Raw genomic sequence first — 27,315 nt, forward strand, 5'->3', positions numbered from 1 at the left:
GTAGGGAATGTGTCTGTCTGTTGTTACCCTGCAATCTCCCAAGCACTCAGTACGGTGCTTCGTACACGGTTAGCGCTCAGTAAATACGACTGAACGAACTAAGCGTTTAATAAACACCGCTGCGCGACTGCCCAACCTCTGGGACTCGCGATCTCCGAGAGAGGGACGGCAGACGGGCAGAGACCTTGACCGAGGGGGAGACTGAGGCCCAGAGAGGTGAGGTGTCCTCCCCGCCCACCCACCTGGAAGCGGGTCCTCTCGCTGGCGAACTTTTGGTAGTGCTGCATGGCCTGCAGGACTTTCTTGTGGCCACCAGGCACGAGGCAGACGGCGCCCAGGATCTCCAGCACGGCCACCTTGGTTTTGATGTTCTCGGTGCCCAGGCTCTGGGCGATGACGTTGATGCTCTGGGAGTGGGCCAGCACGTGGGCCCGGCCCAGGGAGTTGTTCATCAGGGCCTTGATGCAGCCGATGAGCGAGGTGTGTATGCGCGACTCTGACGTCTCGTAGTCCATGGTCTTCAGGAAGTTCAGGATGCACGACAGACCGTCCAGGTCGATGAATCGTGTCACGAACCTGCCGGGCGCCGGAGGGGGAGCGGGGGTCAGGCCCCGTGCCCGTCCGCCGACTCGCGGCCCGTGCGGCGCTCAGTCGGCCGACACAGTCGACCCGTCTGTGCCGCTCCCACCCTCCCTCCTGCGTCGCGGGCTTCCTCCTGCTCCTGGGGGAACTCCCCCTTCCCTCCGTAACACTGAATCCACTTGGCGGGGGGGGGGGGGACGGGGACGGACGACGCCTAGGACCTAGCTTTGCTATCACTCTCCCAAGCGCTCAGCACATAGCTCTTCTCTCGGTACACACCGCTGAAGAACAGTCCCACTCCGCGTGCTCTCAACTCCCCTAGGGCCCGAGAGTGGACCCCGGAAGACCCCGGCATTCTCGAACTCATCGTGTCCGGGCTCGCCTGGCCGGAGAGAGGATCCCCTCCTGAACCGTGCTCCGGCCCCAAGGTGGAACGGAGACTCCCATCCCGGGAGGACCAGCAGAGTACTCCGGGGCTCAGGTCGAGCCACTGGCAGATGGTACCGGTGGCTCTCCGGCGCCTCAGGCTGCCCACGCTCCGAAGCCCATCAGTAACCCGAGGCCTCTCGATATCCGTCTCCCACCTCAGAGCAGAAGCTCCTTGCGGAAAGGGCACGTGTCATGGCTTCCCAAGCACCCAGTACAGCGCACTGTGCCCAGTGGTGTTCAAGAAATACCCCTGCTATTACAGAGCGACGTCAAGGTGAACAGCACTGAAGTACGGGAGGGCAGGTGGGGAAGCAACCGGTAGCGTTTTCAAACCGCGAGGTCAGGGCAAAGGGCCGGGGTTTGAGGACTCGGTCCCCAGTAACGGGTCTCTGTGGATGTCCGCTGGGCACTGCAGAGCGATCCTGCCCTGAAACGAGGATTCTACAGACTACAAGCAGGCAGCGGTCCCGGGGCTCGGCTGTTGGAAAGCTCTCCCCGGTGGGCGAGGCGGGCACGCCCCTCAGCGTTTGCCAACCACGGCACCCGCCGCCGTCTGCGCTTCTCCTCTGGGCTGCGAGTGCCCGGATGAGCCACGATCCACCCCTCGGCTCCCAGGTCAGGTACCCCTTTGGGGTCAGAAGGACGGTTCCGAACCCCTCCGGGGCACTTCTAAAGGCCCTGGGCCACCCACTCGCACCGGACTGGGGTCTGGTTCCCTAGCGTCAGTTGCCACAGGCTCCCGGATTTTTCTACGGGTAGGGGAAGGGAAGCGGTCGGAGGCGCCAACGGTTTGGGCCGAGCCACCCACTGCCCTCAGCCCAGAGATCCTAACGTGTAGGAAGTGCCCAATTTCCTGCGCCGAAGCTCTCGCCGAGGCCCTAGACAAGCAGAGACTGGGCAAATCCTGGCCACGATGCCTCGCCCAAGCTGATGATCAAGTGGCTGCTGATTCTCCAACCGGTCCAGATTCATCCAATCACAGCTGCATCCCCCGAGGGGCTGGGGTACCCAGAGTGCCCACCTCTTGAGCCGCCCTCCCCATACTCCCCGCTGAAGCAGTCCAAACTGGAGTCCGGCAGGACCGGCAGTGGAAGAGGGCCAGCGGCCGGCCCCCCGTGGCCGGCGGACCCGAACCGGGTCCCAGGAGTCGTCGGCCCAGGCTCCTCCCCCACTAGCTGGGATAAACGAACCCCGAGAGCTCCCTAGAAGAAAGACTCACCTCATCGGCTTGGTCCTCAGTGCCGTCTTCAAGCTTTCTATGGTTTTACTTCTCTCTTCTTCGTCTTCCTTCTCCAGAGCCAGCAGGGATTTTCTCTGTGGGCAGACCGGGAAAGATTTGGCCCGCGCCTGAGTCTCTCCCGTCCCTCCCGCGCCGCCCACCCGGGAGATCACGGCAAGGGTTCGGGTGGGCAGTGGACACCGCCCGCGACGCTCCCCGACGGGTCCCGGTAAACGCCTGGCCCAAGAGGGCCTGGTCTTCTGGGACTTCCCACCCGCCACGCAGAGTCCTCTGGGAGGGCTCAATCAAGCCCCCCGAGCATCGCTTGGAAGAGGGAAGAGCCAGTTCGGCCGGCCAAAAGCTTCCCAGGACCGACCCCTCTCTAAATCCTCCAGGATCCGACCCAACCCCAATCATGGGAGTAGGAGGAAGAAGAAGAGTAGCACGAGGTAACCCCCGAGAGCCATAAGGATGGTTTCATGGCCGCTCGTGCAACGAGAGAGAGGGAGGGTAGGAGCAGCTGAAATTCACAGGGATGGAAAACGTTTCCTTTCAGCGGCCCGTCTCCGCCGCTAGACTGAAAGCTCTCTGAGGTCTACTAATGCTGCTGTATCTTCCCGAGCGCTCGGTCCAGAGCTCTGCACAGAGCAGCCGCTCGGTCCATGCTACTGACTCGGCCGTTCGTTTCAACCCCTTACACCCAACCTGTCTCTCATCTGACCGGAAATCCCCTGGGGGCAGGGACTACATGTCTTCCTCCTCCTGTGCTCTCCTGGTCCGGTGATGGCCCCCCAGAAGGGCTCAACAAATACCACCGCTCCACTGGTCGGAAGGCTTAGCTGTTGATCAGCTCCATTCTCTCCGTGGGTTTTGACACTCAGGCCATCACTGTGAATTTGATGCCCAGCGCTGAAACTTGCCCGATACTCACGCTCGGTTTCTAAGACTGGGCACACTGGGGATGGGTACTCGGTCACTCCTGGTCAGGCAGAGCTCCCAGGAAAGGCTGGCACAGATGAATGAAGTTTGTGGGGGGCTGGGGGGTTGTTCCCACCCCCCCCAGGGAGGTCCCATTCCCTTCTCAGGGGAGGCCACGGCTCCGCTCCCTTCATGTCCCCCTAACGCTTCTTCCCTCCTGTTCTCCCCTTCGGGGGGCGAGGGGGGTCCACAGCCCCTTCGCTTGTTTCTCGAAAGGCAACTGGGAGGATCGGAAGGTCCTTACGGCTGCCATCGAATTGAGCTGGTCAATGTAGAACTCCGGCCAGCTGGTCGCTCCCTTGTTCTCTTCTTGGTCCTGAAAGAGAGGATAAAAGCCGTCACCTACAGTCCGGTGCCTCCCGAGTGGCAGAACCAGAACCACCCCCTGGAACCAGAGTGTCAGAACTGAAACACTGGAACGTCGGAACCGCTCTCCGGAAGAGAGGCGTCACTACAACCGGGGCCCTGGCCGCCACCACCAGACGAGCCACCGGCGGAGGGGGGAGTCTGCGGTAAGGCAAGGGGGGAACGTGACGCAGGTACACACGGGGAGGGGAACACGCAGACCCTCGCGTGAGGCCACACAGACAACACACGTGGGGCCAGAGAGGGGGCTCGAATCCAGACCCGGGGACAAAAAAACACAAGAATTCACTTTGGGAGCCTCAAGATCAAGTTCAAACTTGGGTGGAGATGCAGTATCCAAACCAATGCAACCCGCAGCGTGGGAGCCTCAAGATCAAGTTCAAACCTGGGTGGGGATAATAATAAAAATAATAACGTTGGTATTTGTTAAGCGCTTACTACGTGCAGAGCACTGTTCTAAGCGTTGGGGGTATACAGGGTAATCAGGTTGTCCCACATGAGGCTCACAATCTTCATCCCCACTTTACAGAGGAGGTAACTGAGGCACAGAGAAGTTAAGTGACTTGCCCACAGCCACACGGCTGACAGGTGGCGGAGCTGAGATTCGAACCCATGACCCCTGGCTCCCAAGCCCATGCTCTTTCCACTGAGCCACGCTGCTTCTCTATGCAGCATCCAAACCAAAGCAACCTGCGGTGTCAGCACTTCAGCGAAAACCGGGCTTCTCAACTGGCCAGGAAAACAGCCACCTTTCACCTCTGCCTCCCTTCCTCCCCTTCCCCCATTCCTCCACCCTTCTCTCCCCGCCTCCTTCTCTCGCTCCCTCTCTCTCGGGTGCTTACTATGTGTCAGGGATTGTACTAACCGCCGGGCTGGCGATAAGTTAACCAAGTTGGACAAGGTCCCCCCCGTCCTTCATAGGGCTCCCGGTCTTAATCCTCATTTTATAGATGAGGGAACTGAGGCACAGAGAAGTGAAGTGACTTGCCCAAGGTCACAGAACGGACAAGTGGCGGATCTGGGATTAGGACCCAGATCCTTCTGACCCCCAGGCCTGCGCTCTATTCACCGGACACGCTTGCCTGTGTCTCTGTCGATGTCAACGGATCCCTCCTAGCCAATTTAGAAACATCTCTGCTGCTCGCTTGCGAGGGGGCTTCTCATTGTTCGTCTCAGGGAGCCTCATTTCCCAAACCCCTGTGACATTCAAGTCCCTGGTCTGGGAGCGAGGAGGCAGACGGTGACTCCCCATTGGCGGCCGGCTGGCAGAGATCGACTTGGCTGGGCAAGTCGGGCCTGGCGGCGGCTCCAGCCTCCCCTTGCCTGCTTCCCTCCTCACAGAGTGGCTTCTGCGCCCAATCTCTCGCTCCCACCCGGGAATGCTCTTTTGCCTCGGAAGACTTCCGTTCACTCTAGCTACGCTTGTTTGCTCCGTATGAGAAACCTCCGCGTCCCTCCAATTTCTCTTGATTTCCTAACATTTTCAGATTTGGGAACGGCCCGGGAGCGCCGACAGGTCGCGAGATTCTTGCGCGGGCTTGAGCGGGGAGGGTCGGCGGGCGGTCCTCTCGGTCCTCCGGGCCGCCGGCCACGAGGGGTCTTTGGGGCCAAGGAAGTCCTGGCCCATCTTAGAACGTCAGATGCTCATTTACGCTCGGCATTTTCTCTTCCTCTCTGGCCACCTTGGATGCTTGAACGTCTTTTACAGGTAACTAAGCGTCCCAATTCCTCTATCAATCAACACAGCCATCGATCCCTCCCCTATAGACTGGAAGCTCGTCGTAGGCAGGGAATAAGTTATAGCGCTCGGGGGAGCCGGAGATTGGCGGCAGCGGGAGCGGCCGCTGTCCGAGGTCGGACCCGGCCCTGGAGAGTGCTCTGTCCACTCCGTCCAGAGCTGGCCGGAATTAACCAGTAGGAGATAAACCAGGGTGGATCTGCCGGTCACGGCGCCTGGGTTCTAATCCCACTAAACCACTAGCCTCCTGGGTAATCTCGGGCAAGTCACTGGGGTTCTCCCTCCTACTTAGACCGTAAGTCCCTGGTGGGAGGGGTATTGGGTCTGAGCCTACTGTCTTGTATCCGCTTCAGAAATTAGTACGGTGATCGGTAAATAATAATCTGTGGTATTCACTGAGACCTTATTGTGTGCAGAGCACTGTACTCAGCGCCTGGGAGGCTATAACAGTGCTGGGAGACCCAACTCCCGTCCTCAGTAGAAGCAGCATGGCCTAGTGGAAAGAGCAAGGGCCCGGGAGTCAGAGGACCTGGGTTCTAGTCCCAGCTCCGCCGTGGGTCCGCTCTGGCACTTTGGGCAAGTCACTTCATTTCTCTAAGTCTCCCTTACCTCATCTGCAAAACGGGGATTACGACTGAGATCCCCACGAGGAACACGGACTCGGTCTAACCTGATCATTCTGCACCTATCCCGGTGCTCAGTACAGTGCCTGGCACGGAGTTATAAGTGCTCAACAGGTACCATTAAAAAAAAAAGGGATCTTATAATCTAGTATATCATCGTTGTTATGGTTAATATTATTAAGCTTCTCACTCGTAGCCCTTACACCGCCTCACCAGTCCTTCTCCACCCCACCTCACCATACCACCCTGGCCTTCCTCTCTGCCACCGTGATATGCACGGCAGGGGAGGAGTAGGAACTGGTGATCCCTATCGTCCCCCCCTCCCCTTCTCCCCACTCCCTTCCCTGTCAGAGCCCCAGGAGCTTTCCCGCCTCGCTCTGTCCGGGCTGGTTCTGTCGGGGTAGTCGGACCTCTCTGCACTCGCTGTGTCTCCAGCCCCAGGACACTGGCCTGCCCTCCACGCCAAGCCTCCGGGGTCTGTCCGCTGAGGGCCCGGGTGGGCACCCGGGTGGGGTGGCGGGTGTGGGAGGCCATCCACTGAGGTGCCGCCCGCCCACTGTCAACCAGCCCCCAAGGCTCGGAGGGCGGGACAGGCGCGGTCCAGGACCAGCTGCTGTCCAGCTGGTTTCCATTCTGGAGAACTGGACGGTTCAGGTTCCCGACGAACCGACGACGACGATGATGGTATTCATTAAGACCTGGGCTCTGCTTCGAGCACTGAGGTGGACACTGGACGACCAGTTTGGACACACTCCCACAGGGGGTTCACAGTCTGAGGAGGAGGTAATATCTTATATCCATTCGACAGATGCGGAAACTGAGGCCTAGAGAGGTGAGGTGACGTGTCCAAGGTCACACAGCAGGCCAGCAGTGCGTAGCCAACGAACACAAACTCTCCCCCGCACCTCCACCGGGACGCGCCTAGAGAAAGTTTACCTTTTTCTTGCTACAATAGATCTGCCATTTCTTCTCCGCAGGGAGGGCAAACATGGCTTCTCGATGCTTGTCGGTGAGGTCCAGTTCATCCTGGCCAAGGAAAGGACATTTGAAAAAGTGAAAAACGGAATTCGCCTCTAGTTCTTAATCCTGCCCTCCAGCCCAATGGACCACGCTTCTACCTACTACAGAGAGGGACAGGGCCGGGGGGGGGGGGGGGGTCGGAGAGAAGGGGCGAGAGAGATGGAAAGAGAAACAAAGAAGTGGAAGGGGAAAGGGAAAGGAGGGGAGAGAGAAGGAGAGGCGAGAAAGAGAGAAGGAGAGGCGAGAGAAGGGAGAGTTGGAGAGAGAGAAACGTGACCCAAGAAGTTATCGCTGAAGCCGGAAAGCGTTTCTGTCCGAGCCTCAGCTCAGCCAAGTCAGAAAACGGACCTTTGCAGGAGGTGAAGGTCTCCACCAGAACAGAACTGTGGCTCCCGGCAGCCTGCCACCTGTGGGGCGTGGGCCTCGTCCCACCGCATCGCTTGCTAGAGGAGATGGTTGGAGATGGGCGGGAGCAGCAGCAGGGCTCCTAGCATTTACTGAGCGCCCACTGGCAGTGGTGCACTTTACCGAGCACACGGGAGAGCAGAGCGCTGAACAATGTCACGTTCCCCGCCCGCAAGGAGCTTCCGCTCTGCTGCGGGAGAAAGACATGGAAATACTGACCACATTTACAGTGCCGGCTGGGATTGAGGGTGCCTGGGGGTCAGGACTGAGTTCGCGGACCCTGGTTTCCTCAGCCCGGTGCACAGATGGGGGTCTGGTGGGGGGGTGGGGGGGGGGAGGGGGTCTGCGGCTCTGGAACAGAATCGGGCGAGGGCCGGTCTTCCTGCCCCAGAGGCTCAGGGGCCATTGGCGAGTCCAGAACATCTACGGCAGCGGGCAGGGCCGCTCGTCCAGTCCCGCCTGTGGAGCCCATCACAGCTGGGCCCGGGGACCGAGCCAGCCCAGGCCAGGCCTCGCCAGAGTTCCCACAGCGAGGGAGGGGCCGGGGAGAGGCCGGGAAGGAACGGGTCGGGCCCCGGGCCCATTCCATACGCAGCCCGAGAGAGTCCCGCTGGGCCAACTCCCTCGGAGAACCACAACAATCGCACGGCGACGGAGCGCGTGCCCTGCGCTCGGCGCCGGGGCGGACTCGGCATCAGCAGAACGGACACGGTCCCCAGCCCCCGTGGGGCCCGCGCTCCAAGAGAGAGGGACAGCGGGGATCTGACCCCTATTTTACAGAGGAGGAAACGTCCAGGGAGGCCAAGTGACTTGCCCGAGGGTCACGCAGCAGAACAGGGGAAGGGTCCCCTGACTCTCCGTCCTTTTCCCTGCAGAGCAAAGGTCTCTGGGAGCCAGAGCTGGAGGTCTCTGGGAATAGCAATGAGGCCACGGGTCACCTGGAGGCCCTGTGACATAGAAACAAGCAAAATCAGGGCCCCAGAAACAAGTAGGACGGCGAAGTAAGGGCCACTGCGCAGCACTGGGACCACGGAGGCAGTGTGGCCTACCGGAAAGAGATCGGGGCTGGCAGGTCGGGGGCCCAGTTTTAGCACTGGCTCTGCCCCCGGTCAAGTCCTTCCCCGTTACGGGTCCCGGTTTCCTCAGCTGCAAAAGGGGGCTAACAATACACGCCTCTCCCACTCCCACAGGGCCATCGGGAGGATGAAACATCACTGATGTGGAAGTGCTTTCTGGGGATAACAGAGGGTGCAGCCCAAACCCACTAGGTTATGTGGAAACTTAGGACACCGACCGCTGAATAGGCCCCGACGAGGGGCGGTGAGCGGGGAGCGTGGGGAAGGACAGACCCGACCGTAAGTTGACCGGAGCGAAACCCCAGGCCCCGGATGACGTCCCCCTCGGCCTCTTGGAACTGCCTGAACTGGTGGCTTGCACAACAGCGCATTCCTGGGTTTCCAGGCCGCCCAGTTTGCTCCGGCCTTATCTCTGCCGGCGGCCGATCCGCGCTGCAGCCAGGGGAGCGTTTCGGGGCCGGGGGGAGGGGAGGGAGAGGGAGGGAAGGGAGGGGGAGACAAGCCGCACCCCCGTCCTAGTTGGGGAAGGGGAAAGCTGAAGGCGAGGTCACTCCTCTGGTTCTGCAGCTAAGGCAGCACAGGGAATCGATCGATCAATCAGTGGTAATTACCAAGCACTCACTCTGCGCACAGCGCCGTACTAAACACTGGGCAGAGTAAAATACAACAGAATTAGCAGCCATGTTCTCCACCCAGAATGACAGCAGGTGGCCTCCCTCCACATTCTCGCCCGGACTCCAGAGGGGGGGGGACTCTGAACACTTTCTATACGATCACCCGGAGTCCAAAGGACAGCGATAAATCCCCCAGGTTAAAGTGGGCGGACGACACCTTCTCCGGGGCAGACCGGGCCCTTCGATCTTATCGTATTTCGTCAAGGGCGCCGTACGCAGCTCTGCCCACGGCGGGGGCCCGGGCCGGCGCTCGGCACACGGGGCTCGGGGATCGCCCAAGCAAGACGGAGTCGACGGTTTCGCTAAACCGGCAGGAGAGAGCGGAAGCCCCGGCCAGTCGTCTTGATGGAGGCCCCCACTGGACGCTGAGCGTCGGACCGGCCTCCGAGGGTGGAGGCTAGGCCGGGCCTTCCTTCCCAACACCCGTCCAGCAACGTCCAGATCGTCGTTCCTCCGCCACCTGGCCGGGGGCAACTCGAAGGGCAGTCGCATCTTGGGAAGATAGCAGTAGGAGAAGTCCTCAGGGTGGTGCACCGAACTAAACGCTCACGAACTGCAGCGGCAGCCCAAGGCCTGTTCCCTGCCCATGAGGAGCCTCCGCTCCGGAGGCGATAATTACATTCGTTAAGGGCTTAGTAGGTGTCGAGCTCTGTTCTAAGCGCTGGGGTAGATACAAGCTAATCAGGTTGGACACAGTACCCGCTCACAGTCTTAATCCACATTTTACAGACGAGGGAACCGAGGCTCAGAGAAGTTAAGTGACTCGCCCAAGATGGCACAGCGGACAAGTGGCGGAGCCAGGATCAGAACACGGGTCTTCCTGACTCCCGGGCCCGGGCTCTGTCCACTAGGCCATGCTGCTTTCCTAAAGATGAGAAGCCAGAGGCACATTTTGGGGAACCAAGCCCTGGAGCCTCTTGGGGACCACGCCTGTACCAGGGCCAGAAAGGATTCGACGCAGCCAGAGTGACCCCGGGACGCTCGGAGAGCCGACGCCGTCCCCGGGACAGTCATCCCATCGGGGTTCGCTCATCCCCCGCCAGCAGCCCCGCGCGGGTCACTGGGGCCACCATTCGTGTTTACTGACTGCTGGGGGGCAAAGGCTTGTTGAAGGGCAACAGGGAGGGCGATGATCCCCAGTGGGTCAGAGCCACCGCCATGGCCGGCTGGACAGCCAAGGACGCTTCTCGGGGCCCGGTCCGCGGACTCGGCGGCTTCCGCCCGCCTCTGCTTGCCGGGCTTCCCACTGGGGCTCGGCCCAGCCCAGGGATTCCCGGCCACTCCCCCAACCTCCCGACTGGCAGGCCGGCTTCTTCCCACAACACGTGGGGGACTTGGTCCTTCCCAAATGCTCTGGAAGCGGACGAAGCCAAGGTCGCCCAAGGGTTTGGGGGACGTCACCACGGCTGGGCTCGCCGGGGGGCCGTTCTGCCTTTGCCCCTCAACCCGTCTCCGCCCTGGAACCCGGCATGGCTTAGTGGAAAGAGCCACTAGGAGTGACAGGTCGTAGGTTCTAATCCCGACTTCGCCGCCTGCCAGCTGCGTGACCTTGGGCAAGTCACCTAACCTCTCTGTGCCTCAGTTACCTCATCTGGAAAATGGGGATGACGACCGTGAGCCCCACGTGAGACAATCCGATTACCTTGTATCTACCCCAGCGCTTACAACGGTGCTTGGCACATAGTAAGTGCTTAAATACCAACATTATTATTATTATTATTAACCCCGCTGGGCTGACCCTGCAGACCTATCAACCAGAGGTCTTCACTGGGCGCTTACTTGGTGCAGAGCACTCTCCTAAGGGGTTGGGAAGAGTCCAGTACAATATGAAGACACGAACCCAGTCACGATCCCTGCCCTTGAGGTTCTTACAGTCTAGCGACTCTCTGGGATTGCCCCGTGGATGGGAATTTTTTATTCAAGTTTCCGGAGAGGGATTATTCTGCTCACATCCACTGCCACCGAGGGCACGCGGGGTCTCCATCGGACGAGCAGAAACTCCCAGGAGCCTGACTGACTTTCTGCTTAACTGTCCCAGGTTTATTCACCGGCCAATTCAGGAACCGGTTCCCCAACCCCAGGCCTGATTGGTTGTTTCGGTGGCCAGAGCGGGACACCGGGCTACGTGTCTGAGGCGGAAGGAGCTCTCTGGGCTCCGAGACCGGTGGGCTACCTGACCGAGGAGCCCTCCTGAGCTGCGAAGAAATCCACCTCGGGGAGAAAGGAAGCGGAGCCTCCTCAGGCTCGGACAGAAACGGAAGTCGGACGCCAACTGAAGCTGCGGTATTTAACAAAGCCAACACGATCGCCACTTCTGGTCGGCCCGGTCGTCACCGGCTAGCGGAACTCACTCAGGAGTCGGCCTCCCCACGCTCAGAACAGCGCTCTGCTTGCAGCAGTCATTCGATGCTTCCTCCCGACTGCCTGGTTGACCTTCAGGGTGAGTTCGGCCCTGGGTTCTAATCCCAGCTCTGCCACTTGTCTGCTGTGTGACCCTGAGCAAGTCACTTCACTTCTCTGGCCTCGGTTGCCTCATCTGTAAAATGGGGGTGGAGACAGTGAGCCCCACGTGGGACAAGGACTATGTCTGACCCGATTAGTTTCTATCTACCCCAGCTCAGTACGGTGCCTGGCGCAGAGTAAGCATTTAACAGATTAAATTAAAACAACAACAACAAAACTGCTGGGACTCCTTCCTGGGGGTCCCTAAATCCAGAGAGGTTGAGAGATGGAAGCCCGTTTCAGATTCCCAGAAGAGAGATGAATTACTGAACCGGTAAAGTCTCGGGTACCCGGTTTCATGGGCCCCGCTGGCGTGCTACAGCTAACAAGTCTCAAATCCACCCGAAGACTAAGTGTCCCGGGAATGCGGGCTGCTCTGGGAAAGGCCGTGAAAGTCAATCCCGACACCCAGCTGGGGAACTCCGAGGCAGCGGGGCCGAACGGAAAAGGGACGGGGCTGGGAGTCAGAAGACTTGGGTTCTGAGCTCCGGCACTGGCTCCGACCTGCTGTGTGACCTTGAGCAAATCACTCGCCCTCTCTGGGCCCGTTTTCCTCACCCGTCCAAATGGGGCGAATCACAATCCCTGCTTTCCGGGGCCGGTTTGAAGACACGGTGAAAGAGAAAGCTAGAGTCGGGACCGGGCTTGGAGAGGAAGAGGAGGCGGTGGCGACAAGGGGCAGAGTCACGAAGCATAGGGGGGCCCCTGGGGGTTGAGTCCTCCGGGACGAGGCAGTACGATCCCCGAGAACGTCTAGGGTCCCCTGGGTCACCGCTCTCCCTCAGGGAGGTGGCTGCACCAGCCCGTCTCCGGTGACGCCGGATGGACGGGGCTAAGCATGGGAGCGAAGGCTCCTCCACTCAAGTGGAAGAGAAGCTTCCCCAGCGCAGAAAAAGTACCTCCTGTGTCTCCTGTTCATCCCAGGGCTCAGCACAGGGTACCACGCTTAGTGAAGACCACCGATATCGTTATTACAACTGCCGCTCGGGGCACCACATAAGAGCGGGCTGGTCTGCACTTGAATTTGCTCCCTCTATTCACCCTTCCCTCAGTTCCCCGGCACTCATGTCCATATCCATCATTTATTTACATTAAAGTCCGTCTCCCCCTCTAGTCTGTAAGCTTGCTGGGAGCAGGGAACGTGTCTACCACCTCTTACACCGTAGTCTCCCAAGTGCTCAGTACAGTGCTCAATAAATACCATTGATGGATTCATTCACTGAAAGACTGTCCGCAGCTGTAAGCTCAGATGTCTTTTGGAGTCAACTCCGGGACGGTTCCCGAAGCGTCAGAGTCTGTCCACGGACCCCGAAGTCCTGCCAGGCAACCGTGACCGCGGCCAAACAAGCGTTGCTAGGGTGGCGAGGGGTGGGCTCCCCACAGCTCGGGACCAGCCCCGATGGAGGACACCGTCCCGGAACGCGAGAGGAGCTGGGCTCTTCTCGATCATCCGACCGATCGGCGGGATCGACTGAGTGCCAACTGGGCAGAGCACTGCCCTGGGCACTTGGGGGAACGCTCGAAAGCCGATGGTCGGGTGTTCCTGTTCAATGGGGATATGGGCGGGCAGCTATTCCCAGGAAGGGGGGACGATGTTTTAGAACAACGATCCCGGCAGCCAAGCAGAGTGAGGGCTGGACATGGGCGGTGGCGGAGAGGCCAGGGAGGAGGTTGCCGCGGTAGCCTCTCGGCCAGAACTTTCCCCGATTCTACCCCCAGAAACGCGTGGCACCAACTGGGCAACGGCTCCATCCCGCCCCCTCCTCTCCCAGTGCCCCCCGACCCCGAAGCCCTCCCCCGCGTCCCTCAGCGGAAGTGAGGCGTCCCCGATGCTCCCCTGACCCCCGACCCCAGGCCACGGGGCCAAACGAGAGCCCCCATGCTGAAGGGGGGGGGGGGTCGGGGAACGGCCGAGGAGAGGCCTGGGGGGGGGGCCGGCACTCACCACGAGCTCGCCGAACATGCCGTCCAGCTCCTCGACGGCCGGCATCGGCAGGGACGGCTCCATGGGCTGCAGGGCCAGGTTGCTGTCATTCCGCAGCCGGTACGTGATCTCGGGGTGGTCGTTGTTGCGAAAACAGCAGAAGATGAATGAAATGCCCCGGCCCCCTCGCTTCCGCGGGGCCATGGCTGCGGCCCTCTCAGATCCTCCCGGCAGCTAAATCCTGGGGGAGGGGAGGGGAGGGGGGCGGGAAGGAAGGAAGGAAGGAGAGAACGGGACACAGTTTAGACACTCACGGCCGAGCAAAGCGGAAGGACAGAAAAGTCACTTCGATATCCCTTTCCCCAGAAGGTCTCAGCAAACTGGAGGAGAGAGGCCGCTTCCAAATTCTTGAGACTTCTGCTGCGGTCACTCATATTTATTGAGCGCTTACCGTGGGCAGAGCGCTGCTGTCTTCCTCTACACTGTAAGCTCCTTGACGACAGGGAATGTGTCTACCCAACCGATGGTATCGTACTCTCCCGAGTGCTTAGTCCAAAGCTTTTCACACGGTAAGGGGCTGCACCCACCCCAAAACCTAGTACAGTACCTGGCACATGAGTGCTTAACAAATACCATTAAAAAAACAAAAGCTGCTTCTGTCCCTACCCCATCTCCGCTGCCTCGCATTCTTCTCATCTGCTTCTCCCCAGGCGCACAAGACGCCAAGTGAGATTTGGAAACCCAAACCAGTGAACTCATTCTCAATCCCAACGCAAGCAACCCGTGGGGGAGATGGCTGGAACGGATTCCCTCTCTCGGATTCCAACGTCCTCCGCTTTGGGATACAGGGAAGAGGCAGTTCACAGGGAATCCATCGGATTGGAAGCGGAAGTGGGTGTTCCGCTCCTGTTTCGTGTTTCCGAGCTCACCGTGCACGGCAGGTGCTCAGGTGGATGGATTCCCCGTTAGAAGGAGAGCTCCCGAAGGGCAGAGAACACGACGCTTCCCTTGGGGGTACTCTCGCGAGCGCTTAGTACAGCCTCCTCAAGTCAGGACGCTCTCCATAAAGCTCACCGATGGACAGACGGATTCCCCGTTAGAAGGAAAGCTCCCGGAGGGCAGGGAACGCAACCCTACTCTGGGTTAGTACAGCGCGCCGGATGCACTCTCCATCTGGAGAATCTCCCAACGGCCCAGCATCCGAAACTGACTGGTGTGGAGTGGGTGGAGCGGAGCCCCAGGAGCCTCGCCCGCCCGCCCGCCCCTCCTGCCTGATGTAACAGGAAACTGCTCACCCTGGAAGGCGGGGGAGGAGGCGGCAACCCTACGAGAGGGGTTTCCAAAGCGACGAGGGGGAGGAAGACAACAGAGGGCACGTCACTGAGTCACCCTCTAGCACGACGGGCAGGTTGGACATCCCCGGCCACCCTGAGACAAAGAGCGGGTTGGGTTACGGGCCAGAAGCCCCATCCGGGCCTGAGCAGACATCCCTCTGGGCAAGGATTTCCTACTAACCCCGCTCGAGCCCCGCAGGCTGTCCGTGTCCAGAGGCTGGGTTTCGTCCAGCCGCAGCGGGGTTCCCAGATCCGGGTACTTGGGGGAAGGGGGGGGGGGGGGGCAGAGGAAGGCGGGCTTGGAATTGGGGCGCCGCGTTCATTCGATCAATTTTAGGCCCAGCCCCGCCTCCGGTCTGCTGTGTGACCTTGGACAAGCTCTGAACAAACAGCAGTTCAGCAGTTGCAGTGACGAATCACATCTCCAAATAACCGCTGAAGGACGGCGCCGGTTCAGACCGGGTTTAGCGTTGGTCACCTAATTCTCCGCCCTCCACACCCCCTGCGTGCTGTCTCTCTTCCAGGCCTGTGGCGCGGAGCCCCCGGGGCTCAGGCTGGTTTTCTTTTCTGCCTCAGTGAGTGACGAGAGAGAGAGGATGGGGATGACGGTTGACTTCCCGGTGGAGACTCCAGTCCTGGCGCGGGGAAAGGAGGGGCAGCCTACCCGAGAGGCCGGGGTATTCCGATGTTTCCCGAAGACAAATATTATCCAAATTTCCTGAAAGGGGTAATTCCCTAACCCCTTTTCCGGCGCTCCACCCTCTTTCCCACCAAGGTTATTTTTAATACGACCGTAAAGGAGAAAAACCGAACGCTCTCAAATACCCAGAAGCCGGGTTAGAATTAGCTTCGCCGTCGGCCTCGGCTTCCCTCGTCCTGACAGACGTCAGAACCGGTTCCTGGGGGAAACCGATGGAGGGGGAAGACGAGAATGCGTGTGTGGGAGAGATCAGGAGGGTGGGTGGGTGGCGGCTGGGTCAGGTTTTGGGTGGGGGGCCGGATCCATCTCCCATCGGCATTTAGTGGAGAGAGACTGAACTAGGTCTAGGGAGTTCAGGGGCCGGGGTGCGGGGAGAGATCCATCTCCACAGCTGTGGCCCCTGGACTCCCAGCCTCGCCCATGGGCAAACTGCCTGACCAGACTGGAGAGTCTCCGATAAAAGGCCCGAAATGGGGGCCGTACGGCTCTCGGAAGACTTCCGGAGAAGCAGTGTGGCCTAGCGGACAGAATACGGGCCCGGGAGTCAGAAGGGGCTCGGTTCTGATCCTAGCTCCGCCACCCGTCCGCTAGGTGACCTTGGGAAAGGCATTTTACTTCTCTGTGCCTCAGTTCCCTCATCCGCAAAATGGGGAATGAGACTGCGAACCCCATGTGGGTCCGTCTCCCCCCATTAGACCGTAAGCCCGTCAAACGGCAGGGACCGTCTCTATCTGTTGCCGACTTGTTCATCCCAAGCGCTTAGTACGGTGCTCTGCACATAGTAAGCGCTCAATAAATACTATTGAATGAATGAATGAATGGACAGGGACGGCAATGCAATTTGCTTGTAACCACCCCCGTGCTTAGTACAGTTCCTGGCACAGATTCAATGCTAAAGAAATACTACAATTATTGTTATTATCTTGGCAGCCTGTGCCCTTCCCAGACCCCACCCCATTCTCACTCCCACCCTCTGAAGCTCCCAAGGCATTAATCGTTTCCATCCAACCACTTCTCCCAATAACTGCCGACAAACACCAATGGACGCGTACACCCAGACCCTTTCTCTAAGCCAACACTCGGCCGAGTTTCACTCTCAGTTAGATTTTAATTCTCAGTGCCGTCCGTTATCCTTCTCTCTCTCCTGTGCCGGGTGCCCGCTGTGGGCAGAACAGGCCCACACATAATAATAACGGTATTTATTGAGCGCTTACCATGTGCCAGGCACTGTACTAGATACAGGCAAATTAAGTTGGTCACAGTCCCTGTCACGTGGGGCTCACAGTCTCAATCCCCGTTTTACAGACGAGGTAACTGAGGCCCAGAGAAGTGACGTGACTTGCCCAAGGTGACACAGAAGACACACGGTGGAGCCGGAATTAGAACCCAGGTCCTTCTGACTCCCCGGCCCGTGCTCTATCCGCCGGGCCATACATTCCCCTTCCCCACCTAGCCCGTGAGTCCCAAGCGGGGTTAAGGACTGCGTCCGCCCTGCTTTTATCTGGTATCGACCCCCGTGACCAGTACAGAGAAGCAGCGTGGCTCAGTGGAAAGAGCCCGGGCTTGGGAGTCAGAGGTCATGGGTTCGAATCCCGGCTCTGCCACCTGTCAGCTGGGTGCCTGTGGGCAAGCGACCTGCCTTCTCTGGGCCTCAGTTACCCCATCTTAAAATGGGGATTTAAGACTGTGAGCCTCACGTGGGCCAACCTGATGACCCTGTATCTACCCCAGCACTTGGAGCAGTGCTCTGCACGCAGTAAGCGCTTCACAAATACCAACATTACTATTATTATTATTAATGTGCTTGGCACATAGTGAGCGGTTAATACAATTATAATTACCGGGGTGTGTAGCTCTCTCGGTATTTTGTGCAGTGCTTAAGAAACCCTGATACTTCCACCGGCTAGGAAACCGTCACACGAGGCGACCCAACAGCTCTTCCGGACCTTCCCCACCCAACCCAGTCAGGGCCGACCCAGAGCCCTGTTTGGCTCAGTCGTCCCGGGAACCGGGGAGGCGGGGGCGGCGGTGGCAACCGGGTGGGGCGGGGAGGTTGCCCCCTTCACCGTCTCAAAGGGAGGGGATGCCACCAAGAGATGCCAGGGAAGCTGGCTCATCTTCTCAACGTCTCCGCTCCGGCCCCGCTCCAAGTTTCCCAGGCGTGCCGAAGAGCCACTCGGAGATCGCTGGGAATCAGGGAGCAGGGAGGGAGGGCGGGAAGCTCTCTGGCAACAATTAGGATACCTGAATGACAGCAATCCTGGTCTGAGAGTCAGCACGAGCCCCGTCCCCGCCAGGAACGCGAGAAGGAAGCTGAGGCGACGCTCACTCCGCCCCTGAGGCTCCCCCTGCAATTGGCTGTGCGCAGTGATTGCTTTTTTTTTTTTTTTTTTAATGGAATTTGCTAAGCGCTTACTATGTGCCAGGTACGGTACTAAGCGCTGGGGCAGATGCCAGGTCGGACACAGTCCAGGTCCCAGGTGGGGCTCACGGTCTTAATCCCCATTTTACAGATGAAGGAGCGGAGGCACAAAGAAGTGGGTGACTTGCCCGAGGTCCCACGGCCGACTACGGGGCGGGATCAGAACCCAGGTCCCTCTGACTCCCGGGTCCAGGTTCTAGCCACTAGGCCACGCTGCTTCTCTACTCCTCTGCTTAACTGGGGAATCGGGAAGGGATCGGACACCGACAGGACTCAAAACTCCACCCAGTAAGTACTCCTCAAGTATCTACCATATGCCGAGTCAGAGGACCTGGGCTCTGATCCCGGCTCCACCGCTTGCCTGCTGGGTGACCCCGGGCAAGTCACTTCACCTCTCTGTGCCTCAGTTTCCTCATCTGTAAAACGGGGACTAAAAGCGTGAACCCCACGTGGAACAGGAACTTTGACCGACCCGATTAACGTCCATCTACTACAGCGCTTGTCACACGGTAAGCGCTTGACAAGTACCATAATTACACGCGGGGCGCTGGGCTTCGCGCCGGGGCAGATGAGAGATAGTAATATTGATCATGATCCTCGTAAAGTCATTATCATGTGCCCGAAACTGTTCTAAACACTGGGGTAGATACAAGTTCACTCATTCATTCGAAGGTAGTGAGCGCTTACTATGTGCAGAGCACCGTACTAAGCGCTTGGAATGTACAATTCGGCAACGGATAGAGAAAATCCCTGCCCGATGAGGGGCTCACAGTCTAGTCGTTAATCGGGTTGGACACTGTCCCTGCCCCACATGAGGCTCACAGTCTAAAGAGGAAGGAGTAGGCCTGAATCCCCATTTTACAGATGGGGTGACTGAGGCACAGAGAAGTGAAGTAACTTGCCCAAGGTCACACAGCAGACACACGGCAGAGCCAGGATTAGAACCCAGGTCCTCTAACTCCCTGGCCCACGCTCTTTTCGCTGGGCCCTACGGCTTCTCTGACGGTCTCGGACGAGATGAGGGGCTCAGACAGGCCTCCATCCCAGAGGGGACTTCCAGAGGGGAGAGGGCAGGTGTTCCCTTTTCCAGATGAGGAAACTAAGGCCCAAAGAGGTGAAGTGGCTTGCCCAGGGTCACCCGTCCGCCTGCTGGTCCGGGGAACCCCGAAGTGGCGGCTGAGAGACGACTGCTAGTTACCGGCGAGGATCTCCCTCCCTCGGCCCCGGCCCCGCTTGGAAGCCTCGGCTCCCATTCCCCTCTCGTGGAATATTCATCCGCCGACCCGGACGGAGCGGACGCTGCTACCCATCTCGTCGCTCCCCCGTTATTATTCGTCCCCAGAGTGGAACAGTTCGTCCGGCTACAAAGACTAGGTGGAAGCGAAAGGGGATTTCCCTCTAAGCTTCCCCTTCATCAAGCGTTAAAGAGACGGCGAGCTTCTTCCAGAAACGGTGGAGGCGGCGCCGTCGGCCCCGGGGAAGTCGCCACGGCGACGGAACTGGGAGCCATTCGGTATCCTCCTCCTCCTCCCGCTCCGGAGACCACGTCGGAGCCCGGCTTCGACGGACCGGGCCCGGGGTGTCACCCACCCGACCCACGGCGGCGGGGCAGTGTCGGCCGCACGACGGAGGAAGCGCCCGTTTCACAGATCCTCTCGGCCCGGAACTCGACTGGGGAACGTGGCCTGGGCAGGGAGGGGCCGGCGGCTACTCCCGTCCTTGCTGGGCCACCGCTGCGAGGGCAGCCCGGACGGGGAGAATCCGCCCACGACCGGAACCAGGTGGCAGCGGCGGCTACTGAGCGTCCACCTGGTGCTAGTGCTCGGGAAGTACGGAGGAACGAGGGGACTGCAAGCTCCTTGTGGGCACGGAATGTGCCCGGCTTACTGTTACACCGTACTTACACCGTGTTAGACTCCTCGAGGGCGGGGGTTGTGTCCACAGAGTCTACCGTACTCTCCCAAGTACTTAGCACAATGCCCCGCATACAGTATGCGCTCAGTCATATTTATTGAGCACTTACTGTGTGCGGAGCACTGTACTAAATACTTGGGAGAGCCGGCAGACGCGCCTCCTGCCCACCACGAGCTTACAGTCCGGAGGATCGATAACGGATCGAATGCTCGATTGACCGGACACAGCAATGAGCGGCCGGGGCGCGGAGTGTCTGGACGGAATGATGATGCAGAAATCCGTACGAAAACACGCCAGTCTCGGAATTTCTTGGCCACCCCCGGTCCCTCCAACCCAAGGTCACTCCTGGTGAACTGGGCTCCTACCTGCTACTCGTGGGTTCCAATCCCCAGCTCCGCCACTTGTCTGCTGTGTGACCCCGGGCAAGTCACTCCACTTCTCCGGGCCTCGGTTACCTCATCGGTGAAATGGGGATTAAGAGTGTGTCCGTGCGGGACGGGGACTGCGTCCAACCTGATTACTTAGAACAGTGCCCGGCGCATAGTAAGCGCTTTACAGATACCATCGCCATTATTATTATTAGTCACGGCACGTTCGCAGGGCACACACGGGACCGGGCGCTGGCCGGGGCCGCGCAATTAACCGCAGAGTCCTCGTCAGGCGGGGAGAGAGAGACGGCGAGTTTCCACCACTGTCTCACGCCCACGCTCTCGACGACCTAATTCTGCCATTCAAACCCTCCCAACGGGAGTCCCGCCAGAGGGAGAGTCCCCGCGTCTCTTTATTAAAGCAGCGTGGCCCAGAGCTGGGTCTGGGGGCCGGAAGGATCTGGGTTCTAATTCCGGCTCCGCCCCTCGTCTGCCGGGTGACCTCGGGAGAGTCACTTCTCTGGGCCTCAGCTCCCTCAACTGTAAATGCGGGATAAGACTGAGAGGCCCGTGTGGGACGGGGACTGTGTCCAACCGGGTTACGGTCTCGTGGTCGGGCCAGAAGGGACAGGAAGGCCGACGTCTGATATTCGAACGAGCCCCTCCCGTGCAGGGCGTCGGGCAAAGTGCTTGGGAGAGTTACAGCAGAGTCAAGAGCACGGGATCCCTCTCTCGATCTTAGGGGCGGGAGGAGATCAACCCTAATTGGAATGACCGGCAGGCGTGGCCCAATGGAAAGTGGCATCTGTTCATAATTGATAATAATTACGGTATTTCTTCAGTGCTCGCTATGCGCCAGGCACTGTGTCAAGTGCTGGGGTAGACGCGAGGTAATTGAGTTGGACACAGTCCCCGTCCCGCACAGGGTTTACAGCCCTGATCCCCATCTTGCAGGTGAGGCACAGAGAAATTAAGCAACTGATCCAAGGTCCCACAGCAGACTAGTGATGGAGGCAGGATGAGAACCCAGCCCCTTCTGACTCCCAGGCCCGTGGTCTATCCCCTAGGCCACACTGCTACTGCCCGGGTCAGGGAGGCGGGGGACCCGGGTTTTGAGCCCGGCTCCGCCACTTGCCCGCTGGGTGCCCTTGGATGAGTCCCTTAACTTCTCTGTGCCTCAGCTTCCCCACCTGTAAAGTGGGAACGCCCCTCCCCCTTACGTCTGCGACCCCCTTGAGGGGCGGGGACGGTGTCTAACCTGGTTATCATCTTGTCTCTTCCCCAGGGCTTAGTACAGCAGCACCTGACACACAGTAAGCGCTTAACAAATACCACACAATTCTCATTATTATTAGGAGGGAGAAGGGGAGGGGAGTTGTACGGTAGCTGCCCGACCACTAGCTTCGCTAAATCCTGATCTCTGGAAAGCCCTGAAGCGGGAACACAGACGTTCATCTGCCAACACTCGTGAACTGGGTAATTTGATGCTTCTAATTAAAACAGCTTACCCTCCCAACGCCACACCCTATCCAGAGATTTGCAGACAGCCCTCAAAATGGCTGTTTAGTCTGTTAAAACCAATTTGCTGTGTTGAGCACATAAATCAGACGGTGAACGGCGAGGGTTTTTCGGTCTGTTTTTTTTTTTTTTTTTTTCCTTGAGAGAGGGGAATAAAGGGAATTCTTCGAGCAAAGTCAATGCGTAAGACTTTCTCCGGCTCCTCTGAGCTCGAGCTATTGACAAAAATTCAAACGGCAACAAAAAAAATTCACCTAAACCGCAGGAAACAGACCTAATCCCAGGCCAGGGATTATTCTTGGCGGCGGCCTGCGTTCTGCTAAAGCTTCCTCTTGCCAGGTTACATTTCAATTCCCCGAAGTTCCGTTTCCAAAGCTACAGCTGTGGGGGAAAGCCATCCCCGCCACAGATATCTCCGGCCGCCGCCGGCCGCCGATCGCTGGCGGAGGAGTTCCGGTTTAACCGGGGTTCCCCGGGGGTACCTCAAATGTGAATTTTCCCTTAAACGTGGGCAATGCCCGTTTCCCGGCGACCACTTTCGGCCTCAGGCCCCCTCTCCCCAGGCCAGGCCCGTGGGCTGGTTCTCCAACACCCCCACGCCGACGCAGCACTCGGCACCGTGTGCCGACGATAACCGTCTCTCCCCCGCTCCCTCTTCTCTGTAATTTGTTTTAGTGCCCGTCTCCCTGACTGTCGGTTCCTCCAGGGCAGGGATGGTGTTGACTAACCAGACTGTACTCTCCCTAGTGCGTAGTACAGTGCTCTGTCCACGTCAGACTGCAAGCTTTTTGAGGACAGGGATCGTATCTACCAACTCTACTGTACTCTTCCGAGCGTTCAGTAATCAATCAGTGGCATCTATTGAGTCCTTACCGTGTGCAGAGCACTGTACTGGCAGCGTGGCTCAGTGGAGAGAGCACGGGCTTTGGAGTCATGAATTCGAATCCCAGCTCTGCCACTTGTCAGGTGTGTGACTGTGGGCAAGTCAGTTAAATTCTCTGTGCCTCAGTTCCCTCAACTGTCAAATGGGGATGAAGACTGTGAGCCCCACGTGGGACAACCTGATTCCCCTGTGTCTACCCCAGCGCTTAGAACAGTGCTCTGCACATAGTAAACGCTTAACAAATACCAACATCATCATCATCATCATTATTAAGAGTCGACAGACAGGATCCCTTGCCCACAGGGAGCTAACCAGGCTAGAGGGGGGAGACAGATGGGGGAAGGAGTAAGGGAGGAGGAGGCCCGGGGAAGGAGAAGAGGAAGGAGGGGGAGAGCGTGTTCGTCGGCGCCGACCGAGTCGTCGGAACAAGCAACAGCCCAGCACAATTGGCGGGAAATGCCTGGCCTGGAATGCCCAGTCTGGAACGCCTGGCCCGGAACGCCCGCCCGCCACTTGCCGGCGGGAAAGGGATTCGATTTCGGCTGCCAAGCGCGCGTCCTCAGCGGTGGCCCACAGCACGACTGACCCAGAAGACCGTTCCGTCGTCTCCCTCCTCGGCCGGCCGTGGGGAACCCTGGCCGTCGGCCAGCTCCGGGGGACCCTGGCCGACCCAGGCCGGGCAGCCTCGACTCTCCGAATGGCCACGGCAATTCCGGGGGCCGTCGGGGTCCTTCCCCTACGGGATGAGATGAGGGAGCCACGGCCGGAAGGCCTGGGGGTGGGTGGGGAGGGCTGCGGCCTAACTTTGCTAGGGGTGACCAACCTAAAACTTCAGTGTCGGCCCGGGACCCGGCACTAGCTCCTCACACCCCTCGGATGTTAGCCGGGGCCTGTGAAGCGGCACGGCCCGGTGGACAGATCATGGGCCCGGGAGTCAGGCGGACCTGAGTTCTAGTCCTGGCTCCACCGCTCGTCTGCCCTGTGACTTCGGACAAGTCACTTCACTTCTCTGTGCTTCCGTTCCCTCATCTGTAAAACGGGGATTAAGACTGGGAGCCCCGTGTGGGACGGGGACCGTGTCCAACTCGATGAGTCTGTATCTCCTCCAGCGCTCAGAACAGTGCTCGACGCGTAATAAGCACTTCACCACCACCACCACCACCCTCATCGTCCCACCGCTTCGGCCCGGCATCGTGGACCCAGCCTGCCCGGGGGGGGACCGCCAGAGTTTATCTGACCTCTGTCCGGTGGCTCGTCCGCCCCCGAGCACTTCCACCGCTGCCGCTGGTTCGCCAGCTTTCGTTCCCGGGGTCCCGGCTCTGCGGTGGGCAGGATGAGGTCCGGTGCTGGAGGGGGTGAACGCAGGGGTCACCGGCTAAATGACCCCTCGACGGCACCCGGGTCAGAAGCCTGGCCACAATCCTAGGAACTCCTTACCATCGGCTTGGAAATACTCAGTCAGTTCGCCCCTCTTCTCTTACCTCGCTGATTTCCTACTATGACCCAGCAGGCTCACTCCAGTCCTCTAACGCCAACCTCCTCGCCGTACCCCCATCTCGAGGCCGACCCCTCGCCCGAGTCCCGCCACCTCCCCGGAACGCCCTCCTCCTCCATCGCCATCACTCCCCCTTCCCCACCCAAAGCCTTATTAACATCCCACCTCCTCCAAGAGGCCTTGTCCCACTAAGCCCTCATTTCCTCTGCTCCCTCTCCCTTCTGCATTGCCCTTTTCTTCTTCTTTTTAATATCTGCAAGCACTTACAATGTGCCAGGCACTGTACTAAACGCTGGAGTAGACACACGACCGTTAAGTTGGTCCCAGTCTCAGTCCCCTGTCCCACATGGGGCTCACAGTCTTCATCCCCATTGTGCAGATGAGGTGACAGAGGCCCAGAGAAGTGAAGTGACTCAGCCGAGGTCACACATCGGACAAGCGGCAGAGCCGGAATTAGAACCCGGGTCCTCTGACTCCCAGGCCTGTGTTCTTTCCACTAGGCCACGCTGCTTCTCCCTCGTACTTGGATTTGAACCCTGTATTCGTCCCCCCCTCGGTTCCACAGGACTTAGGTACACGTCTGTAATTTATTTCAATGTCTGTCTCCCTTGTGGGCCAGGGAATGTGTTTACCACCTCTGAGGTACTGTACTCTCCCAAGCACTTAGTACAGTGCTCTTCACACAGTAAGCACTCAACAAATACCATTGACGATGACGACGATGGCCTCCAACCCGATCTGCCACGTGTGGGAAGAGGAGGAGGAAACGGGGGCAGCACCATCTGGTCCCGAACCAATCAGACTCCCTTCCTCCCTCCCACCGACACGTCCGATCAGACGCCTTCCTTGCCGGCGAACGGCCTTTCCGCTTAGATGGTAGTGACTGAAAGGATCCGGGGAGGATTTCGAACCCCGCCAGACACGCTGGCGCCCGGGGAGGATGACGAGCAAAATGCCTCTCAGAAAAGCCTGTCCCAGGAGCTTGGACTCCTAAATCAATCAGGAAGAGATCCATCGATCCACCGATCGATGGCATTTACTGAGCACCGACCCACGCTAGGCCCTGTACTAGTGCGCGGCAGTTGCCGGACGCAACTTCCTTGCCCTCGAGGAGGGAACAATTTGGGAAACAAGACTCTCCTCCTCCTCCTCCTCCTCCTGGAGACATCGGGAACCTTAATCAAAGACAACTGAGAAGAAACAGAGGGAAATCGCGAGGAGGCAGCTGTCGCAAGCAGTAGCCCCCGCGGCGAGTTGGGTTGATCGGCAGCCATCTGCCGCTCCGTGCGCTATTTCCTGCTCTCCGAAAATTTCCCGATGGACTCGCCAGCCTCCCGAGGGTGGATCCGGGTGAGGAGCTGGAGACGGCGGGGTGGGCGAGCGGGAGCCCCGGTTACCGGCCCTGCCGGCGCCCACCGCCCAACCGCCCCCACCCACTGACCCTCGACACCCATTAAGGACCCAACGTTTCCCTCCGAACAGCAGGCAGCCCCCAAATAAAGACCACTGTCCATCAAGTTGTGATGACAGATGGAAGACACTCATTTCTGAGTTCTAGTCCTGGCTCCACCGCTCATCTGCTGTGTGACTTTGGGCAAATCACTTCACAGTCCCTGGTGAGATTTTTTTTTCCCAATATAAAGCAAACCCAGCCTCTGCGCTGCTGAGTTCCAACAGGGATGCAGCAAGCAGAGTGAGGAATTAGGTCAGTCTGTCTCTTTCTTTCACACACCAGTTAAGGCACAATCCTAGCGGCGGTCTGGGGGCTCAAAAGGTCAGAGTAGCGCTCTGCTGAAAACATCGCCCGGGAGAACAGCAGGCGAGCTAAGCCCATCTTTGCTTCAAACTGCGGCACGGCCGTCATTCGTTCGATAGTATTTACTGAGCGCTTACTATGTGCAGAGCACCGTACTAAGCGCTTGGAATGGACAATTGGGCAACAGATAGAGGCAATCCCCGTCCACTGCTGGGCTTACAGTCTAAATCGACGGGAAAATGGCCTATTGGAAAGACCACAGGCCTAGGAGACAGAGGACCTGGGTTCTGCCACTTTCCCGCCGTGAGACCTCGGGCAGATCACTTCATCGTGTCTCAGTTTCCTCATCTGGAGCATAGGGACTCAATACCTGTTCTCCCTTCCCCGCTTAGACTGTAAGCCCCGCTCAGGGCAGGGACTCTCCCCCGACTTCCTTGTATCTACCCCAGGGCTAAGAACACAGAGTAAGCGCTTAACAAATGCTAATATCATCATCATTATTGCCCGGTGAACTTCCGTAGGGAATCGGGAACGGATAAGATGACTTGGAAAGAGGAGGTTCTGGTCAGCCAGAGCGTCTCTCACCCTAAGGAAACGAAGGCTATGTCGAGGGGGCCGGTGCGCAGCCTGGTGAGGGGTGGGGGCCTCTGGGGACTGGTAGCCGAGGCCGCACGTGTGGAAAAACGGGTGGAGCGGGAGCCTGACTTCACTGTCCCCTCCGAAAGGGCTGGGGTCCGGACCAGCAAGCCAAACGTTGGCATTTGCTTCGACTCTAGACTGGAAGCTCGTCGTCGGTTTACTTTTATATTGGGCCCTTCCAAGTGCTTAGTACAGTGTTTTGCACGCCGTCAGTGCTCAATAAATACGACTGACTGAATGAATAACTGGCCCGCTTCCACTCCAGGAGACTCTTTTTAGCAGCCAGGCCCTTCTCACCTCCCGCCGTGTCACCCCCGGGGGTGGGCGAGCTCGGGTTGGGGCCCGGGGCCTGGAGGTCAGTGGCCCCACACCGCCCACTGCGGGACCGGCTCTTCCGGGGGTAGGTCCTTTCCTAATAATAATGGCATCTGTTAAGCACTTACTACGTGCCAGGCACTGTACTAAGTGCTGGGGTGGATACAAGCAAATCGAGTTGACGCAGTCCCCCGTCCCACGAGGGGCGCACGGCCTCGATCCCCATTTTACCCACGAGGCGACGGAGGCACAGAGAAGCAAAGTGACTTGCCCGAGGTCACGCAGTAGACAAGAGGAAGAGCTGGGATGAGAACTCCTTTCCTTCCGACTCCCAGGCCCGTGCTCTATCCACGGTTCTCCAGTGCCCAGGAGAGAGACCGGCACGGGGTAATCCGGAATAAAACTCCGTTCACGGTAACAGGACACGGGAAGGCT

General features: G+C 58.9%; 1 protein-coding gene across 2 annotated transcripts in view; it reads right to left on the reverse strand.

Annotated features, from left to right (window-relative positions):
* Positions 1-27,315, reverse strand: part of DAAM1 (dishevelled associated activator of morphogenesis 1) — a 64,882-nt gene that overhangs the window by 25,026 nt on the left and 12,541 nt on the right. For both annotated transcript variants that reach the window (XM_029078950.2, XM_029078951.2), the window contains exons 2-6: positions 13,558-13,777; positions 6,872-6,961; positions 3,453-3,524; positions 2,231-2,325; positions 243-576 (exon numbers count right to left, since the gene is read on the reverse strand). In XM_029078950.2, the coding sequence (XP_028934783.1) occupies positions 243-576; positions 2,231-2,325; positions 3,453-3,524; positions 6,872-6,961; positions 13,558-13,740 (774 nt within the window). In that variant the 5' untranslated portion in view covers positions 13,741-13,777. The remainder of the gene's footprint in view (positions 1-242; positions 577-2,230; positions 2,326-3,452; positions 3,525-6,871; positions 6,962-13,557; positions 13,778-27,315) is intronic.

The sequence above is a fragment of the Ornithorhynchus anatinus genome, chromosome 14 (genome assembly GCF_004115215.2).
Source record: "Ornithorhynchus anatinus isolate Pmale09 chromosome 14, mOrnAna1.pri.v4, whole genome shotgun sequence".
Taxonomy (NCBI): domain Eukaryota; kingdom Metazoa; phylum Chordata; class Mammalia; order Monotremata; family Ornithorhynchidae; genus Ornithorhynchus; species Ornithorhynchus anatinus.